The following is a 13,696-nucleotide window of genomic DNA, read 5'->3' on the forward strand; positions in this document are numbered from 1 at the left end:
AGAGTTGACACTGCGCTTTTAGCAGCTAGCATGGGGCTTGGTGCGTCCGGTGTTGGTTTAGTATCAACTATAATGATCTTGATAGAGTTGACACTGCGCTTTTAGCAGCTAGCATGGGGCTTGGTGCGTCCGGTGTTGGCTTAGTATCAACTATAATGATCTTGATAGAGTTGACACTGCGCTTTTAGCAGCTAGCATGGGGCTTGGTGCGTCCGGTGTTGGTTTAGTATCAACTATAATGATCTTGACAGAGTTGACACTCGCGCTTTTAGCAGCTAGCATGGGGCTTGGTGCGTCCGGTGTTGGCTTAGTATCAACTATAATGATCTTGATAGAGTTGACACGCGCTTTTAGCAGCTAGCATGGGGCTTGGTGCGTCCGGTGTTGGTTTAGTATCAACTATAATGATCTTGATAGAGTTGACACTGCGCTTTTAGCAGCTAGCATGGGGCTTGGTGCGTCGGTGTTGGCTTAGTATCAACTATAATGATCTTGACAGAGTTGACACTGCGCTTTTAGCAGCTAGCATGGGGCTTGGTGCGTCGGTGTTGGTTTAGTATCAACTATAATGATCTTGACAGAGTTGACACTGCGCTTTTAGCAGCTAGCATGGGGCTTGGTGCGTCCTGGTGTTGGCTTAGTATCAACTATAATGATCTTGATAGAGTTGACACCGCGCTTTTAGCAGCCAGCAGCATGGGGCTTGGTGCGTCCGGTGTTGGTTTAGTATCAACTATAATGATCTTGACAGAGTTGACACTGGCGCTTTTAGCAGCTAGCATGGGGCTTGGTGCGTCTGGTGTTGGTTTAGTATCAACTATAATGATCTTGACAGAGTTGACACTGCGCTTTTAGCAGCTAGCATGGGGCTTGGTGCGTCCGGTGTTGGTTTAGTATCAACTATAATGATCTTGACAGAGTTGACACTGCGCTTTTTTAGCAGCTAGCATGGGGCTTGGTGCGTCTGGTGTTGGTTTAGTATCAACTATAATGATCTTGACAGAGTTGACACTGCGCTTTTAGCAGCTAGCATGGGGCTTGGTGCGTCCGGTGTTGGTTTAGTATCAACTATAATGATCTTGATAGAGTTGACACTGCGCTTTTAGCAGCTAGCATGGGGCTTGGTGCGTCTGGTGTTGGTTTAGTATCAACTATAATGATCTTGACAGAGTTGACACTGCGCTTTTAGCAGCTAGCATGGGGCTTGGTGCGTCTGGTGTTGGTTTAGTATCAACTATAATGATCTTGACAGAGTTGACAACTGCGCGCTTTAGCAGCTAGCATGGGGCTTGAATGCGTCCGGTGTTGGCTTAGTATCAACTATAATGATCTTGATAGAGTTGACACTGGCGCTTTTAGCAGCTAGCATGGGGCTTGGTGCGTCCGGTGTTGGCTTAGTATCAACTATAATGATCTTGACAGAGTTGACACTGCGCTTTTAGCAGCTAGCATGGGGCTTGGTGCGTCCGGTGTTGGTTTAGTATCAACTATAATGATCTTGACAGAGTTGACACTGCGCTTTTAGCAGCTAGCATGGGGCTTGGTGCGTCTGGTGTTGGTTTAGTATCAACTATAATGATCTTGACAGAGTTGACACTGCGCTTTTAGCAGCTAGCATGGGGCTTGGTGCGTCCGGTGTTGGCTTAGTATCAACTATAATGATCTTGACAGAGTTGACACTGCTTTTAGCAGCTAGCATGGGGCTTGTATGCGTCTGGTGTTGGCTTAGTATCAACTATAATGATCTTGACAGAGTTGACAATGCGCTTTTAGCAGCTAGCATGGGGCTTGGTGTGCGTCCGGTGTTGGCTTAGTATCAACTATAATGATCTTGACAGAGTTGACACTGGCGCTTTTAGCAGCTAGCATGGGGCTTGTGCGTCCGGTGTTGGCTTAGTATCAACTATAATGATCTTGACAGAGTTGACAACGCGCGCTTTTAGCAGCTAGCATGGGGCTTGGTGCGTCCGGTGTTGGCTTAGTATCAACTATAATGATCTTGACAGAGTTGACACTGCGCTTTTAGCAGCTAGCATGGGGCTTGGTGCGTCCGGTGTTGGCTTAGTATCAACTATAATGATCTTGACAGAGTTGACACTGGCGCTTTTAGCAGCTAGCATGGGGCTTGGTGCGTCCGGTGTTGGTTTAGTATCAACTATAATGATCTTGACAGAGTTGACACTGCGCTTTTAGCAGCTAGCATGGGGCTTGGAGTGCGTCGGTGTTGGTTTAGTATCAACTATAATGATCTTGACAGAGTTGACACTGCGCTTTTAGCAGCTAGCATGGGGCTTGGTGCGTCTGGTGTTGGTTTAGTATCAACTATAATGATCTTGACAGAGTTGACACTGCGCTTTTAGCAGCTAGCATGGGGCTTGGTGCGTCCGGTGTTGGTTTAGTATCAACTATAATGATCTTGATAGAGTTGACACTGCGCTTTTAGCAGCTAGCATGGGGCTTGGTGCGTCCGGTGTTGGTTTAGTATCAACTATAATGATCTTGACAGAGTTGACACTGCGCTTTTAGCAGCTAGCATGGGGCTTGGTGCGTCTGGTGTTGGTTTAGTATCAACTATAATGATCTTGACAGAGTTGACACTGCGCTTTTAGCAGCTAGCATGGGGCTTGGTGCGTCTGGTGTTGGTTTAGTATCAACTATAATGATCTTGACAGAGTTGACACTGCGCTTTAGCAGCTAGCATGGGGCTTGGTGCGTCCGGTGTTGGTTTAGTATCAACTATAATGATCTTGACAGAGTTGACACTGCGCTTTTAGCAGCTAGCATGGGGCTTGGTGCGTCTGGTGTTGGTTTAGTATCAACTATAATGATCTTGATAGAGTTGACACTGCGCTTTTAGCAGCTAGCATGGGGCTTGGTGCGTCCGGTGTTGGCTTAGTATCAACTATAATGATCTTGATAGAGTTGACACTGCGCTTTTAGCAGCTAGCATGGGGCTTGGTGCGTCCGGTGTTGGCTTAGTATCAACTATAATGATCTTGACAGAGTTGACACTGCGCTTTTAGCAGCTAGCATGGGGCTTGGTGCGTCCGGTGTAGGCTTAGTATCAACTATAATGATCTTGACAGAGTTGACACTGCGCTTTTAGCAGCTAGCATGGGGCTTGGTGCGTCCGGTGTTGGCTTAGTATCAACTATAATGATCTTGACAGAGTTGACACTGCGCTTTTAGCAGCTAGCATGGGGCTTGGAGTGCGTCCGGTGTTGGCTTAGTATCAACTATAATGATCTTGACAGAGTTGTCACTGCGCTTTTAGGAGCTAGCATGGGGCTTGGTGGTGAGTCCGGTGTTGGCTTAGTATCAACTATAATGATCTTGACAGAGTTGACACTGCGCTTTTAGCAGCTAGCATGGGGCTTGAATGCGTCGGTGTTGGCTTAGTATCAACTATAATGATCTTGACAGAGTTGACAATGCGCTTTTAGCAGCTAGCATGGGGCTTGGTGCGTCCGGTGTTGGTTTAGTATCAACTATAATGATCTTGACAGAGTTGACACTGCGCTTTTAGCAGCTAGCATGGGGCTTGGTGCGTCCGGTGTAGGCTTAGTATCAACTATAATGATCTTGACAGAGTTGACACTGCGCTTTTAGGAGCTAGCATGGGGCTTGGTGCGTCCTGGTGTTGGCTTAGTATCAACTATAATGATCTTGATAGAGTTGACACTGGCGCTTTTAGCAGCTAGCATGGGGCTTGAAAGTGCGTCCGGTGTTGGCTTAGTATCAACTATAATGATCTTGACAGAGTTGACACTGCGCTTTTAGCAGCTAGCATGGGGCTTGGTGCGCGTCTGGTGTTGGCTTAGTATCAACTATAATGATCTTGACAGAGTTGACACTGCGCTTTTAGCAGCTAGCATGGGGCTTGGTGCGTCGTCGGTGTTGGCTTAGTATCAACTATAATGATCTTGACAGAGTTGACACCGCGCTTTTAGCAGCTAGCATGGGGCTTGGTGCGTCTGGTGTTGGTTTAGTATCAACTATAATGATCTTGATAGAGTTGACACTGCGCTTTTAGCAGCTAGCATGGGGCTTGGTGCGTCCGGTGTTGGTTTAGTATCAACTATAATGATCTTGATAGAGTTGACACTGCGCGCTTTAGCAGCTAGCATGGGGCTTGGTGCGTCCGGTGTTGGTTTAGTATCAACTATAATGATCTTGATAGAGTTGACACTGCGCTTTTAGCAGCTAGCATGGGGCTTGGTGTGTCCGGTGTTGGCTTAGTATCAACTATAATGATCTTGACAGAGTTGACACTGCGCTTTTAGCAGCTAGCATGGGGCTTGGTGCGTCTGGTGTTGGTTTAGTATCAACTATAATGATCTTGACAGAGTTGACACTGCGCGCTTTAGCAGCTAGCATGGGGCTTGGTGCGTCCGGTGTTGGCTTAGTATCAACTATAATGATCTTGATAGAGTTGACACTGCGCTTTTAGCAGCTAGCATGGGGCTTGGTGCGTCCGGTGTAGGCTTAGTATCAACTATAATGATCTTGACAGAGTTGACACTGCGCTTTTAGCAGCTAGCATGGGGCTTGGTGCGTCTGGTGTTGGCTTAGTATCAACTATAATGATCTTGATAGAGTTGACACTTAGCAGCTTTTAGCAGCTAGCATGGGGCTTGGTGCGTCCGCTGTAGGCTTAGTATCAACTATAATGATCTTGACAGAGGTGACACTGCGCTTTTAGCAGCAAGCATGGGGCTTGGTGCGTCCGCTGTAGGCTTAGTATCAACTATAATGATCTTAACAGAGTTGACACTGCGCTTTTAGCAGCTAGCATGGGGCTTGGTGCATCCGCTGTAGGCTTAGTATCAACTATAATGATCTTGACAGAGTTGACACTGCGCTTTTAGCAGCTAGCATGGGGCTTGGTGCGTCCGCTGTAAGCTTAGTATCAACTATAATGACAACACGACAACCCTAGGTGGTGAAGAGTCTTCTAAAGTGATGGGGCTAGACGCATGCGGCCGGAAAAGTTGACGTAAATTTTCACTGAGGTAAGAATCCGACGCCTCCCCTATGAAATCTTCAGCAGGCGACGGGGACTTTGAACGTCGGACGGCAGTTTGCTTACGGGGTTCTGTCTTAGAACGTTTAGACGCAGAAGGACCCTCAGATGGTTGACGACGATCCCTGTCTGACACGCGTCTACAAGCTACCCGGCGATATTCAGAAAAAGCATCATCATTGAGGTCTGCACAAAAAGTGCAACGTTGAGATCACTCACAACATCCTAGACAATCAACACATAAAGCATGTGGGTCTGCTTTTTAACACTATTGCGATTCGATTTTCCCATTGTAGAAACACAATCAAACTTTCTTAGAGACAAGCACACGTCCACACGACGTAGCGACAAGAAAGAGAATGACAGGCACAGGTAGTCACATGATCATCTGAGCGAGCTGCACGCTCACGGAGATGATTGACAGGTGCTGATGTCGGAGTGGGGGCAGAGGTCATGGCGGGTCAGAGGCCAGCAAGATTTGATTCAACTTAGCCTACAGCACGTTTCCACACATGGTCGTAGAAGAAGAGAGGTGCATACCGTGAGATAGGATAAGTTTAAAAATTTATTCACGTTCTAGCCAAAGCGAAGTTATACAGTATAGAGGATCATCTCTCAGCAGCACTATCTGATTGTAAGATAACCGAAAATACAATGTGATGAAACAGGAGACTCAAACAAAGACACGCAAAACCAGTGGCATTAGTGAAGAGAAGACAAGTTCATAGCACAGGGAAGAAAGCATGACCTTCAAGCATTAATGATGAATTGTTCCCTCAATATATGTTTTAGCAGGACATCATTGATTTGGCCTGTTTTTGGGGGGGAGGGGATGTGGGGGCAGAATTGAGGTGAAAGGGCTTGACAATGGGGGTTGAGCCTGTATCCCCACCATTGTGTATACTACTCAAGGAGTGGTCACTCTCACAGACACCAGCACAAGCCCAGCATTCCCTCTGCATCCAGACTTTACGCTCCCTACACAACACGAGGTGTGGTCACTCTCATAGACACCAGCACAAGCCCAGCATTCCCTCTGCATCCAGACTTTATGCTCCCTACACAACACGAGGTGTGGTCACTCTCATAGACACCAGCACAAGCCCAGCATTCCCTCTGCATCCAGACTTTATGCTCCCTACCCAACACGAAGTGAGGTCACTCTCATAGATACCAGGACAAGCCCAGCATTCCCTCTGCATCCAGACTTTACGCTCCCTACACAACACGAGGTGTGGTCACTCTCATAGATACCAGCACAAGCCCAGCATTCCCTCTGCATCCAGACTTTACGCTCCCTACACAACACGAGGTGTGGTCACTCTCATAGACACCAGCACAAGCCCAGCATTCCCTCTGCATCCAGACTTTACGCTCCCTACACAACACTAGGTGTGGTCACTCTCATAGATACCAGCACAAGCCCAGCATTCCCTCTGCATCCAGACTTTACGCTCCCTACACAACACGAGGTGTGGTCACTCTCATAGACACCAGCACAAGCCCAGCATTCCCTCTGCATCCAGACTTTATGCTCCCTACACAACACTAGGTGTGGTCACTCTCATAGACACCAGGACAAGCCCAGCATTCCCTCTGCATCCAGACTTTACGCTCCCTACACAACACGAGGTGTGGTCACTCTCATAGACACCAGCACAAGCCCAGCATTCCCTCTGCATCCAGACTTTACGCTCCCTACCCAACACGAGGTGTGGTCACTCTCATAGACACCAGCACAAGCCCAGCATTCCCTCTGCATCCAGACTTTACGCTCCCTACCCAACACGAGGTGTGGTCACTCTCATAGATACCAGCACAAGCCCAGCATTCCCTCTGCATCCAGACTCCCTACAGCCAACACGGTCACTCTCTACCCCAAGCCCTACACACACAACACGAGGTGTGGTCACTCTCATAGACACCAGCACAAGCCCAGCATTCCCTCTGCATCCAGACTTTACGCTCCCTACCCAACACGAGGTGTGGTCACTCTCATAGACACCAGCACAAGCCCAGCATTCCCTCTGCATCCAGACTTTATGCTCACCCTACACACAAGCCCAGCATTCCCTCTGCAGGTGTGGTCACCTAAGTGTGGTCACTCTCATAGACACCAGCACAAGCCCAGCATTCCCTCTGCATCCAGACTTTTCGCTCCCTACCCAACACGAAGTGTGGTCACTCTCATAGATACCAGCACAAGCCCAGCATTCCCTCTGCATCCAGACTTTACGCTCCCTACACAACACAAGGTGTGGTCACTCTCATAGACACCAGCACAAGCCAGCAGCATCCAGACTTTACGGCTCCCACATCCAGACTCATAGACACCAGCACAAGCCCAGCATTCCCCTACACAACACTCAATCAGTGTGAGGTGTGGTCACTCTCATAGACACCAGCACAAGCCCAGCATTCCCTCTGCATCCAGACTTTACGCCCCTACACAACACAAGGTGTGGTCACTCATAGACACCAGCACAAGCCCAGCATTCCTTCTGCATCCAGACTTTACGCCCCTACACAACACGAGGTGTGGTCACTCTCATAGATACCAGCACAAGCCCAGCATTCCCTCTGCATCCAGACTTTACGCTCCCTACACAACACTAGGTGTGGTCACTCTCATAGACACCAGGACAAGCCCAGCATTCCCTCTGCATCCAGACTTTACGCTCCCTACACAACACGAGGTGTGGTCACTCTCATAGATACCAGCACAAGCCCAGCATTCCCTCTGCATCCAGACTTTACGCTCCCTACACAACACGAGGTGTGGTCACTCTCATAGACACCAGCACAAGCCCAGCATTCCCTCTGCATCCAGACTTTACGCTCCCTACACAACACGAGGTGTGGTCACTCTCATAGATACCAGGACAAGCCCAGCAACACCCTCTGCATCCAGACTTTACGCCCCTACACAACACGCTCCCTACACAACAGGTGTGGTCACTCTCATAGATACCAGCACAAGCCCAGCATTCCCTCTGCATCCAGACTTTATGCTCCCTACACAACACTAGGTGTGGTCACTCTCATAGACACCAGGACAAGCCCAGCATTCCCTCTGCATCCAGACTTTACGCTCCCTACACAACACGAGGTGTGGTCACTCTCATAGACACCAGCACAAGCCCAGCATTCCTCTGCATCCAGACTTTACGCCACGGCTCCCTACACAACACGAGGTGTGGTCACTCTCATAGACACCAGCACAAGCCCAGCATTCCCTCTGCATCCAGACTTTACGCTCCCTACACAACACTAGGTGTGGTCACTCTCATAGATACCAGCACAAGCCCAGCATTCCCTCTGCATCCAGACTTTACGCTCCCTACACAACACGAGGTGTGGTCACTCTCATAGACAGCCCCAGCACAAGCCCAGCATTCCCTCTGCATCCAGACTACACAACACGAGGTGTGGTCACTCTCATAGACACCCTACACAACCCACGAGGTGTGGTCACTCTCATAGATACCAGGCACAAGCCCAGCATTCCCTCTGCATCCAGACTTTACGCTAGCACCCCTACACACACACAAGCCCAGGTGTGGTCACTCTCATAGACACCAGCACAAGCCCAGCATTCCCTCTGCATCCAGACTTTACGCTCCCTACACAACACGAGGTGTGGTCACTCTCATAGATACCAGCACAAGCCCAGCATTCCCTCTGCATCCAGACTTTACGCTCCCTACACAACACGAGGTGTGGTCACTCTCATAGACACCAGCACAAGCCCAGCATTCCCTCTGCATCCAGACTTTACGCTCCCTACACAACACAAGGTGTGGTCACTCTCATAGACACCAGCACAAGCCCAGCATTCCCTCTGCATCCAGACTTTACGCTCCCTACACAACACTAGGTGTGGTCACTCTCATAGACACCAGGACAAGCCCAGCATTCCCTCTGCATCCAGACTTTACGCTCCCTACCCAACACGAGGTGTGGTCACTCTCATAGATACCAGGACAAGCCCAGCATTCCCTCTGCATCCAGACTTTACGCTCCCTAAACAACACGAGGTGTGTTCACTCTCATAGACACCAGGATTAAAGTACTGTCGGAAATAGAAAAAAACTGTTTTTAGGCTGTTACTCTGTATCCTTAATATTGACACTATTGCAAATAGCATATGTCGAAAAAAACCACATTGGCCTAACTGGGCAACCCTAACCTAACCCTGGGCATTCAGTGGGATGCGTAATAGGATATCCAGAAAATCATGTTTAAAATCAGGCAAAACTTAGAAAAAATAAGAACAGCTGCTGAAAAAAGTAGATCAGACTATAGATGGCAATTCGGTCGCTCAGCAAGGTATGACGACGGACCATCAACTCACTTGGCATGAAATGCACGTGCTGCGCACAGACACAAGGGGTCATCTCAAATATCTTTTATGCTCTTTCATGTGTATTGAATATGTCTCCACTGATTATCTAATCTTAGCTTATATCTCTATCCCCAAGCCCGACCCCAACTAAAGTCAGCAACACCCGTCTTGGTTTTGCTTTTGAGACGACCCCTCCTACCTGTTTCTTCTTATAGTGATAGTGAGACTCAATGGTATCTATCTCCTTAATAGGTTCAGTATTAAAGTTGTTACTTTTTACGTCTGCTATCCCTTATTATGAAGCTAAGTCTAATTTCAAAATGGACATTCAAAAAGTGTCATTTGTTATACAATATAATCGCACAATAATTTGCATAAAGCCATGGTCTGCTCCAAATAAGTCTCTTCGGACTTTGAAAAACCCCGCGTTGCTCATTTCTGCACTAATCTCTCCTCAGTAAAATCCTGGTTTAACGTTTCCTATCTCCATACCACTGAGACTGTAGTTAGGCCGAACTTAGTCCAACAGATATTTCACACTTTCACACATTAACTACCTAAATTGTAGATATAAGTGTGAAAAAACAGTTTTTTTCTATTTCCGACAGTAATTTAGTCCAGCATTCCCCTAGCATTCTAATGCACTCAGTGCTCTGGATTTTCCCAACAATCCCCTTTTGTCAAGACTTACCCTCCTCCCTCTCGAAGTTGATATAGGCCTCTGTAATGGATTCTGGCCAGTCAGTGACGGAGTTGAGGGCTTTCTGAAGCAGCTTCCGGCAGTGCTTGCTGTCTCCACACATCCTGAAACAGTCAGGCAATGGTGTTTCACACAGACAGAACACATTTTGGGCAGAACTTCCATTTAGAATAAGTATCTACTATGATGGATTGGTTATATATTTCAAGTCAAGTCATTATCCTAATTTTCCATAACAACCTTTCTAGTCTGTAGTACACTATCTCATCTACCTCTCCAGTCTGTAGTACACTATCTCCACCTACCTCTCCAGTCTGTAGTACACTATCTCCACCTACCTCTCCAGTCTGTAGTACACTATCTCCACCTACCTGTCCAGTCTGTAGTACACTATCTCCACCTACCTCTCCAGTCTGTAGTACACTATCTCCACCTACCTCTCCAGTCTGTAGTACACTATCTCCACCTACCTGTCCAGTCTGTAGTAAACTATCTCCACCTACCTCTCCAGTCTGTAGTACACTATCTCCACCTACCTCTCCAGTCTGTAGTACACTATCTCCACCTACCTCTCCAGTCTGTAGTACTCCAACCACATGCTTGCTGTGCTGCCGTGCCCCTCAGTCATAATACTGTTCCACAGCTGTCGAGCCTTCTCCATATTTTTACAATATTTACCCTGAATTCATAAAAACAGCGAAATCAGTAGTCTTCATTTCAGCCATGACCAGGGCTGAATCTACACATTCTGAAGTTGCACTGTTGCATCCTGAAACTGTAAACTGTGACCTCACATTGATACCAAAGTGCACCCAGGGCATGTTAATATTTTGCTGTTCCAAGAACACATACTTCAGCTGTAGAACAGACTGCTGAGGAACTGGCATGGAGCAGTGACTCTGACAACTTTACAGACAGTGAATGGATGACTGTTACTGTTCTTTTCAGGAAGTAAGATAAACAGATCTTATCACACCCAGAATAATTTTGGCATCAGAAGGTTCTAAATCATAAATGCCAAAACTCAAGCAGTACTGGTAAATCTATATCAAACCACAGTGCAAACAGTTCCGTCTGGTACAACAACTCTATTACCAGAGGTTGCACTGTGAACGACTCAAGCAGTACTGGTACTTCTATATTCAGCCACGTGCAACCTGTTTCTGCCTAGTTCAACAACTGTATTTCCAGAGGTTGCACTGTGAGTGACTCAAGCAGTACTAGTACTTCTATATTCAGCCACGTGCAACCTGTTTCTGCCTAGTACAACAACTGTATTTCCAGAGGTTGCACTGTGAGTGACTAAAGCAGTACTGGTACTTCTATATTCAGCCACGTGCAACCTGTTTCTGCCTAGTACAACAACTGTATTTCCAGAGGTTGCACTGAGTGACTCAAGCAGTACTGGTACTTCTATATTCAGCCACGTGCAACCTGTTTCCGTCTGGTACAACAACTGTATCACCAAAGGTTGCACTGTACGTGAGTTAGTCTTATTTCCCTAAATCAGGCCATGCATGTCTGCTGTCAAGTACAAGCAATTACAATTTGATCAAAATGATTTTCTAGTTCTTGTTCCAGTGGAGGTGAAATCCCTGTTTTGAGCTCACCTCGACCACTGCCCAGAACTGTCTCAGACTGCCTGCTGGGTCACCCTCAGTCCCGAAATCTGGAACAGAAGTCAAGACTTTTAACAACATCCTGCTGAAGGAAGTCCTTAGCGACAAGCTCTCTGTAGCCATTACAGGGTAAACAACATCCTGCTGAAGGAAGTCCTTAGCGACAAGTTCTCTGTAGTTATTACAGGGTAAACAACATCCGGCTGAAGGAAGTCCTTAGCGACAAGCTCTCTGTAGTTATTACAGGGTAAACAACATCCTGCTGAAGGAAGTCCTTAGCGACAAGTTCTCTGTAGTTATTACAGGGTAAACAACATCCTGCTGAAGGAAGTCCTTAGCGACAAGTTCTCTGTAGCCATTACAGGGTAAACAACATCCTGCTGAAGGAAGTCCTTAGCGACAAGTTCTCTCTGTAGTTATTACAGGGGTAAGGACAACATCCTGCTGAAGGAAGTCCTGCTAGCTTAGGCGACAAGCTCTCTGTAGCCATTACAGGGTAAACAACATCCTGCTGAAGGAAGTCCTTAGCGACAAGTTCTCTGTAGTCATTACAGGGTAAACAACATCCTGCTGAAGGAAGTCCTTAGCGACAAGTTCTCTGTAGCCATTACAGGGTAAACAACATCCTGCTGAAGGAAGTCCTTAGCGACAAGTTCTCTGTAGTCATTACAGGGTAAACAACATCCTGCTGAAGGAAGTCCTTAGCTTACAAGCTCTCTGTAGCCATTACAGGGTAAACAACATCCTGCTGAAGGAAGTCCTTAGCGACAAGCTCTCTGTAGTTATTACAGGGTAAACAACATCCTGCTGAAGGAAGTCCTTAGCGACAAGCTCTCAGTAGCCATTACAGGGTAAACAACATCCTGCTGAAGGAAGTCCTTATGGCGACAAGCTCTCTGTAATTATTACAGGGTAAACAACATCCTGCTGAAGGAAGTCCTTAGCGACAAGCTCTCTGTAGTTATTACAGGGTAAACAACATCCTGCTGAAGGAAGTCCTTAGCGACAAGCTCTCTGTAGCCATTACAGGGTAAACAACATCCTGCTGAAGGAAGTCCTTAGCGACAAGCTCTCTGTAGTTATTACAGGGTAAACAACATCCTGCTGAAGGAAGTCCTTAGCGACAAGCTCTCTGTAGTTATTACAGGGTAAACAACATCCTGCTGAAGGAAGTCCTTAGCGACAAGCTCTCAGTAGCCATTACAGGGTAAACAACATCCTGCTGAAGGAAGTCCTTAGCGACAAGCTCTCTGTAATTATTACAGGGTACACAACATCCTGCTGAAGGAAGTCCTTAGCGACAAGCTCTCTGTAGTTATTACAGGGTAAACAACATCCTGCTGAAGGAAGTCCTTAGCGACAAGCTCTCTGTAGTTATTACAGGGTAAACAACATCCTGCTGAAGGAAGTCCTTAGCGACAAGCTCTCTGTAGTTATTACAGGGTAAACAACATCCTGCTGAAGGAAGTCCTTAGCGACAAGTTCTCTGTAGTCATTACAGGGTAAACAACATCCTGCTGAAGGAAGTCCTTAGCGACAAGCTCTCTGTAGTCATTACAGGGTAAACAACATCCTGCTGAAGGAAGTCCTTAGCGACAAGCTCTCTGTAAATATTACAGGGTAAACAACATCCTGCTGAAGGAAGTCCTTAGCGACAAGCTCTCTGTAGTTATTACAGGGTAAACAACATCCTGCTGAAGGAAGTCCTTAGCGACAAGCTCTCTGTAGCCATTACAGGGTAAACAACATCCTGCTGAAGGAAGTCCTTAGCGACAAGCTCTCTGTAGTCATTACAGGGTAACATGTTCATGTAGTAATTCATCCTGAATTTGGAAACTGAAAACGAAAATGTAATTTTCTGAATAAAATTGATATTTTATACTTATCCTGACTCATGCTTATTGCTTGTCTCCTTCCTCTTGCGAACGTTAGTGGAACACTTGTATCTTCTATTTAAGCTCACTTCAATAAAAACAGACATAAAATCACCACTCACCATGAGTTATCCG

At 46.9% G+C, this 13,696-nt stretch overlaps 1 protein-coding gene across 2 annotated transcripts in view; it reads right to left on the reverse strand.

Moving 5' to 3' along the window:
- The window catches only part of LOC124253749 (squamous cell carcinoma antigen recognized by T-cells 3-like), a 116,377-nt gene that overhangs the window by 21,947 nt on the left and 80,734 nt on the right, over positions 1-13,696 (reverse strand). For both annotated transcript variants that reach the window (XM_046687574.1, XM_046687575.1), the window contains exons 11-13: positions 11,679-11,737; positions 10,638-10,747; positions 10,060-10,172 (exon numbers count right to left, since the gene is read on the reverse strand). In XM_046687574.1, the coding sequence (XP_046543530.1) occupies positions 10,060-10,172; positions 10,638-10,747; positions 11,679-11,737 (282 nt within the window). The remainder of the gene's footprint in view (positions 1-10,059; positions 10,173-10,637; positions 10,748-11,678; positions 11,738-13,696) is intronic.

Source organism: Haliotis rubra, unplaced genomic scaffold (genome assembly GCF_003918875.1).
Source record: "Haliotis rubra isolate DU_JTF1 unplaced genomic scaffold, ASM391887v1 Scf550, whole genome shotgun sequence".
In the NCBI taxonomy this organism is placed as follows: domain Eukaryota; kingdom Metazoa; phylum Mollusca; class Gastropoda; order Lepetellida; family Haliotidae; genus Haliotis; species Haliotis rubra.